The 6,752-nt window shown below is 54.2% G+C and overlaps 4 protein-coding genes across 4 annotated transcripts in view; 1 reads left to right on the top strand and 3 right to left on the bottom strand.

Moving 5' to 3' along the window:
* Positions 1-626: 626 nt before the first annotated feature.
* On the top strand, positions 627-1,499 carry GUITHDRAFT_78864 (hypothetical protein; the record flags this gene model as incomplete). The annotated part of the gene is made up of 1 exon (XM_005823437.1): positions 627-1,499. The coding sequence occupies one exon, from the start codon at positions 627-629 to the stop codon at positions 1,497-1,499; it is 873 nt and encodes a 290-aa protein (XP_005823494.1).
* A 116-nt stretch (positions 1,500-1,615) lies between these two features.
* On the bottom strand, positions 1,616-3,550 carry GUITHDRAFT_165716 (hypothetical protein). Its single transcript, XM_005823436.1, has 8 exons — positions 3,494-3,550; positions 2,613-2,684; positions 2,335-2,369; positions 2,216-2,285; positions 2,117-2,164; positions 1,995-2,055; positions 1,855-1,929; positions 1,616-1,807 (listed from the first exon to the last, which is right to left on the bottom strand). The coding sequence occupies exons 1-8, from the start codon at positions 3,533-3,535 to the stop codon at positions 1,767-1,769; spliced, it is 444 nt and encodes a 147-aa protein (XP_005823493.1). The 5' UTR covers positions 3,536-3,550; the 3' UTR covers positions 1,616-1,766.
* Positions 3,551-4,146: 596 nt separating this feature from the next.
* GUITHDRAFT_145678 (hypothetical protein) lies at positions 4,147-5,937 on the bottom strand (the record flags this gene model as incomplete). Its single annotated transcript, XM_005823435.1, has 9 exons — positions 4,147-4,328; positions 4,357-4,429; positions 4,472-4,510; positions 4,558-4,611; positions 4,940-5,143; positions 5,195-5,298; positions 5,347-5,423; positions 5,728-5,771; positions 5,902-5,937. The coding sequence occupies 9 exons, from the start codon at positions 5,935-5,937 to the stop codon at positions 4,147-4,149; spliced, it is 813 nt and encodes a 270-aa protein (XP_005823492.1).
* A 231-nt stretch (positions 5,938-6,168) lies between these two features.
* GUITHDRAFT_165715 (hypothetical protein) overlaps positions 6,169-6,752 on the bottom strand; it is a gene marked incomplete at its 5' end in the record, with an annotated part of 7,637 nt that continues 7,053 nt past the window's right edge. Inside the window, 3 exons of the mRNA XM_005823434.1 lie at positions 6,169-6,218; positions 6,583-6,616; positions 6,697-6,752. The remainder of the gene's footprint in view (positions 6,219-6,582; positions 6,617-6,696) is intronic.

The following is a 6,752-nucleotide window of genomic DNA, read 5'->3' as shown; positions in this document are numbered from 1 at the left end:
TCGCGGCTTCGCCTTCGCCTCCAATTTCTTTGCGCCTCATCCTCCATAGCGATCGGATTTGACCGCATCCCCTACATGCCCCGCCTTAAAATAAGGCCTCGAGTCTTCGAGTCTCAGAGTGAGGCCTGAAGCAGAGGTGGGGAGGAGAGGGAAGGGGGAGGGAGGAGACGAGCAGCAAACATCAGAACAAGGCAGGAGCAGGAGCAGGAAGCAGGAGCAAGAGCAGGAGCAAGAGCAGGAGCAGGAGCAGGAGCAGGAGCAGGAGCAGGAGCAGGAGCAGGAGCAGGAGCAGGAGCAGGAGCAGGAGCAGGAGGGTAGGACGATGATAGTTGTAACATGGTTGTGATAAATGTCATGAGAGTGTTGTGAGAAAGAGGGCACGTTGTGATATTCCATTGAGTTGATTGCAGGACATGAAAGTCTTGCTGTTTCCTCTAGCTGCCTTGCAGGTCTTCTCCTGCTGTCAGTGCTTCATGCCGTCAAGCACTGCCATCCGAGGAGCATCTTCGATCCGGAGGAGCTCATGCCACGCGTCCCTGCGAGCCTCACGGGTTGTCTGCAGCGCTTCGTTCCCTGAGTTTCTGCCACGAGAGATGGAGGAGATCGAGGACGTCGATTGCATCAACATGGCGAGAAGCCTGCGGCGGGTGCCCGTGCAGATGGATCCCTCCTTCGCGGAGCGTGCCGTCCTCACCAGCTACTCCAAGACCAACGTGGAGGCGAGCAAGGAGGTATCGCCGCTCCTGTTGCTGCACGGCTTCGACTCCTCCTGCCTCGAGTGGCGGCGGCTGCAGCCGAGGCTAGAGGAGAAGGGCGTCGAGTCGTGGGCGGTGGATGTGCTGGGCTGGGGCTTCACTGAGAGAGAGGCGGTGTCCTCCTTCTCCCCGGCAGCCAAACTGAGTCACCTGGTGGGCTTCATCGAGCAGCACGTCGCTCGTCCTGTCACCCTCGTCGGCGCGTCTCTCGGGGGCTCCATCGCCATCGACGTCGCCCTGCAGCGACCAGACCTGGTGGACAAGCTCGTCCTGGTCGATGCTCAGGGCTACATCGACGGGGCCGCCATGACCGGGCAGCCGCGCATGCTGCAGCAGCTGGGAGTGCAAGTGCTCAAGAGCAAACCTCTCCGCATGTTCGCCAACAAGATCGCCTACAGCGACCCCGACAGATGGGGCACAGAGGATGCGATGAGGATCGGACGCCTGCACTGCCTGACCGGAGGGTGGGAGGAGGCGATGATCGGCTTCATGAACTCGGGGGGTTATCACCTCTCCGACAAGGTCTCGCAGGTGACCAAGGAGACGCTCGTGCTGTGGGGAAGGGACGACAAGATCCTCGAGCCTAGCAAGTACGCCGAGAGGTTCATCGCCGACATCCCTTCCTCCAGCCTGCAGTGGGTCGACAAGTGCGGCCATGTCCCTCACCTCGAGCAGCCGAGCATCACTGCTCAAGCTCTTGCCGAGTTTGTAAGCAACGTGCGAACCCGGGAGATCGCGAGCTAGGGGTCTCTGCATTGTCTGTTGCTGTCCATGATATCTGCTTTGTTGCACACATGACTCACTACGTCCTCTTGCTCGCCACGCTTCCCCTCCGCCTCCCATTGCGATATACCACATGAGACAACTCGAGGTCTTCACTGTAGACGACGGCAGCACGTTTGATTACACTGAGGGAGGACAGGAGGAGGTCGTAGTCTAGTCGTTTCTTCCACAAGATACACAACAAGGTCAGCGAAGAACACGAGGCTGCCTCGTCTTCGATGAGCGACGTCAATGGTGACTCTTCTTGGCGTTGAAATATCTCAAACCACCTGCCAGCAGCCGTCAGTTGCCCTGCTAAGTAGCAGGAGGAGCTCACAGTAAGGGCAGGGCTTCGGCTTTTCTCCGTCCAAGTTGAGGTAAACTTCCGGATGTCCCATCGCACGGTTGGGGCCTGAGAGGCTTTCAGGCGCTAGAGACAAGCAATATGCATCATGTGCTGATGGCGAGCAACATCACCGCCGTTGCATGAGACCCTCGCGCCGTTGACAGGGATGGGAGGAACTTCATGCACAAGTTGCTATAAACCAAGTCAGCAGCAGCAGCAGCAGCAGCAGCCGGGGAGGGGGTCGATGTCTCACCTGCGGGGTTTTACCGATGAAGGACTTTGGAGTCCATGGCGCATCCTCCTGCAAGAGACGGTCAGGAGATTGACAGACCAGCAGACGAGGCTGGCAGACCTCGCCCACGGGCTCGTGAACGCGATGCAGAGGCGAAGCGCTAGGATGGACACGTTCCTTGGCCTTGTTGCTGTGAAGCCCGTCATGCACGAGACGAGAACGAAAGCAAAGCGACTTGCCCGATCTCATAGGCTGATCGGCCACTGTACTCATCCTTGTATTGAATAGCATGTTAGTCGTTCGGGAAGAGGAAAGGACAAAGCAGGAACAAACTTGAGGTGTAGAGCAGAGCAGGAGAAGCAGGAGAGGCTAAGAAATGGACAGGGGAGGGGAAGGGAGGGATGTGAGAGGTGGACAAGCAACAGAGGAGGAACAGAGCGAAGGAGGACAAGCAAAGAAGAGCAGAGACGAGAAGACGTTCGAGACGGGAAGAGGAGTGCGAGGACAAGAAGACAACCTTAGGGGTGATTGTGTTGCCAGTAGAGCTTGAGAACCTCTTGCAGGCTATTCTTGTTGATGGGATGGCGACCTGTGCTCGAGAAACGATTACAACAGCCCGACATGGGGAAAGAGGCGGAGACGAGGAGGACAAGGTTTAGGGTGAAGGAGTTTCAATCACATCAACTGAGGAGAAGTGGTCTAAAGAAGATAGAAGGATGAGGATAAAAGAGAAGATACAAGGGTGAGGATAAAAGAGAAGATACAAGGGTGAGGATAAAAGAGAAGATACAAGGGTGAGAATAAAAGAGAAGATACAAGGGTGAGGATAAAAGAGAAGATACAAGGATGAGGATAAAAGAGAAGATACAAGGGTGAGGATAAAAGAGAAGATAGAAGGGTGAGGATAAAAGAGAAGATAGAAGGGTGAGGATAAAAGAGAAGATACAAGGGTGAGGATAAAAGAGAAGATACAAGGGTGAGAATAAAAGAGAAGATACAAGGGTGAGGATAAAAGAGAAGATAGAAGGATGAAGATAAAAGAGAAGATACAAGGGTGAGGATAAAAGAGAAGATACAAGGGTGAGGATAAAAGAGAAGATACAAGGGTGAGGATAAAAGAGAAGATACAAGGGTGAGGATAAAAGAGAAGATACAAGGGTGAGGATAAAAGAGAAGATACAAGGGTGAGGATAAAAGAGAAGATAGAAGGATGAGGATAAAAGAGTCCAGCTGTTGTAATATCACAATGCTCAAAGCAAAGACATGGCGAGATGAGGGAGCGCATAGAAATTGACGCAAAGAGAAGAAAAGCTGGCATCAAGAGGCTTGAAGGGCTCTCATCTCTCCCTTCCTCCTCCTCTCATTCCCTTCCTCTCTCTTTCTCTCTCTTCTCTTCACCTTCGCATGGGCGAAGCTCCTTGCGCAGCCAACTCTCAGCATCTTCTTCGGCGGTATGGACCCAAACGTCTATGAGGTCATAGTGTCACTAATTATGTGAAAAATTGCTAGAAAATTTCAATTTCTAGAGAACAACAGTTCAGAACGACAGGCACAACTCTGTATTACCGTTACAATTAACGGTCAATGATCATGATGGCCCGGGCCAGTGCGGCCGGCCGCCCTGCGGCGCCGCCGGGTGCCGGGCCCGGCGGCCTGAGACTGCCGTTAACGGTACCGGCGTCACCGTGACCATGCGGTGATCGGCCGGGCCCCGCCCGCGTCCACGGCCCGGGCCCGGCCGCGCCGGGCGCCGCCCGGCCGCTTGAGACTCTGACCGATTCGGCGGCCGCGGGCGCCGGGCCGGGTCACTGAGGGGCTGAGGCAGCACGCCCGGCCATTTGAACTTGATGACCCCGTTGAACTCCGCGGCGCCTGAGCGCCGGGGAGGACAATGCTCCAGAAATGGATTGATGATACTTACTAGGCTTATTCATTGAATCAATTGATATCAGCCAGCAGGGTTTGATCCGCCGGCTTTTGCTTCAGTCATGAAGTCTTCTGCTTCTTTTTGTCTGGAGAATCTGCCGCACTTGAGCTCGAGGAAGATTCATCTAGAACCATGACACCGAATCAGACCCGCAATCGATCAGTGGAACCATCGCATGAGTATCACCATCTTCCACATTGTCAGCAGAAATTGCTTGCTCTTCTTCTTCTTCTTCTTCTTCTTCGTCGTCGTCGTCGTCGTCGTCATCGTCGTCGTCGCTTGCTCCATCTTCAGATTCTTCTTCGCCTGGAATAAGAAAGAAGAACAAAATTACATGTCTTGGATGCCAGTTGTTCAGTGTTCAGTCTACCATTTTCGCTGTCATTGTCATCATCTACATCGTCGTCCTGGACTGACTTCAGCGACATGCGCCAAGCATCTATGTTTACCTCGTCATCGTCGTCCTCATCTTCATTCTCGTTGTCCTCCTACATATCACTTCAACTGAAAGCTCTCCGAGCGCAGACTCTCTCACCTTCCTCATGCGACGCGCGTCGATCGCCTGCAGAAACTTGGGGGCTTTCGGGTTCTACAGGCGCGTCAGAGGGGTCAGAGGCGTCAGAGGCGTCAGAGGGGTCAGAGGCGTCAGAGGGGTCAGAGGGGTCAGAGGGGTCAGAGGGGTCAGAGGGGTCAGAGGGGTCAGAGGGGTCAGAGGGGTCAGAGGGGTCAGAGGGGTCAGAGGGGTCAGAGGGGTCAGAGGGGTCAGAGGGGTCAGAGGGGTCAGAGGGGTCAGAGGCGTCAGAGGGGTCAGAGGGGTCAGAGGCGTCAGAGGGGTCAGAGGGGTCAGAGGGGTCAGAGGGGTCAGAGGGGTCAGAGGGGTCAGAGGGGTCAGAGGGGTCGAGCTCTCCGGGGCTTACCAGGCAATATTCTTTCCACTCATCGATTGTGATGTCCGAGGGGCATCCCACGTCGTTTCTCCTCCAGATGATCATGTCGCCCCTCGCCTCTTCGCCCGACATGTCAGACGCGTGCGGCAGAGCGTCAACTTCTTCACCGTCATCCTCCATGGGAGCCGGCAGCTCATGCGCGTTCACGGGAAGACTCTCAGCCTGGTCGGGCTCCTGGAGGTGACGACATGAGGAGCAGGGGGCGAGAGAGCGAGTGCAACAGACCAGATTGTCCTCGTCGATGCAGATAACCTGAGCGTCCAGCGCCTCTATCAGCCCGTCCTCTCCTAGTGGGACCGTTGGATATCCTACGAGCTTCTCTTGCCACCCTGACTTAAGGTTCATTGCATGCCCATGTCTTTTCCCGTTGCCTCTACCTGGTGATATCGCGACTTTCTGTTCCACACATGATCCGTCCGCCTGTTTGCGACATCTTCGCATCAGAATCTTCTCGCTTCGATCAATCTCAGCAGGTTCCACACAAGCAAACAGATCAAAGAGAACGAAGAACACAAGCTCATAGATTCATCGATCTAGTGCTACAAACTACAAGCCGACTACGTATAAGTTTAGTTTGGGAATAAACTTGCACGCCGCTCATTCAATGGATCCCTTCTTTCCTCGTTTGTCTGCTACTCCGCCTCTCATGTCATCTCCTCAGCTTCTCATCTCATCTCGCCATCTTATCATGTCGATTTCCATCATCTTATCATAGTTTTTCATCCCATCTCATCCCATCATCGTTCCATTACAACCACCTCTTGTACATACCCATCCACAGCATTACAACGAATCCAAACATCTGCCACATCTATTTCTTAATCCTCACATCACGTGTCATCTTCATCCTCATCCTCGCTAGCTGCATGTTCGTAGTGCTGGTCTGTTGCATTTCTCCGTCCATCTTCCATGCTCATCGCCTTCTCCCTCACCTTCAGCACGATCACCATCACTCGCGGCGTCGCCATGGGCGTAAGTCTGGTTGGATCGATTCGACCACCCTCTCAATGAATCACCCTATCGTTTCTGTAAGTACCCGTCATTTCAACATTTAGTACCCTCTATTTCGCCCTACAATATTCAAACTGGAGGTACACCACCCCTCATGGCTCGAACACACCCTTACCCCTTCTTCGATAGCTGAAGTACCCCTTGTACACACCCCTACCCCCTTGTTTGACTGTCAAGACCCACCCTCCTCCACATCATCAGCAATGCGGAGACATCAACCGCACGAACAGCGCGACGAGTAAGAGAAGCAGCGGCAGCAGCACTGCCATGCCATGCCCAACTTCACCTGCTTCCTCCTTCCCCTCCTCTCTCCTCCTTCCCCTCCTCTCTCCTCCTTCCCCTCCTCTCTCCTTCTCCTTCGTCCCCACTTCAAGCTCTTTGTTGTTTTCCTTGCTCTTCGTCTTGGTCATCGACGCCAACCAAGACGTTGGTCATTACCTCGATCATCTTCTTGTATGCCATCATCTCCATCATCATCTCCATCGCCTTAGAACTTCCATCAACATTCCCTTATCTTTGTGCCCCCGGTGCTTTCTCACCCTTGTGTTGTCTTCGTTCCGGGTTCTTTCGACCTCCTCTCTTTCTTTGATGGCTCTCTGCAGGCCCAATGACGGCTTTGATAACGCCATGCTGCATGTGAGGGAGAGGAGGGGGAGGGGGGAGGAATAGGCGGAGAGGAGAACAGAGGAGGAGCTGCTGTGCTGACGACGCAGCAGATGGCAGCATCTTCAGGGGCGCAGTTCTTCGATTCAGGGCATCGGATGCTGCAGGA

Source organism: Guillardia theta (genome assembly GCF_000315625.1).
Source record: "Guillardia theta CCMP2712 unplaced genomic scaffold GUITHscaffold_108, whole genome shotgun sequence".
In the NCBI taxonomy this organism is placed as follows: Eukaryota; class Cryptophyceae; order Pyrenomonadales; family Geminigeraceae; genus Guillardia; species Guillardia theta.
Note: the sequence above shows the minus strand (reverse complement) of the source record. Positions and strands in the feature narration are given on the sequence as shown.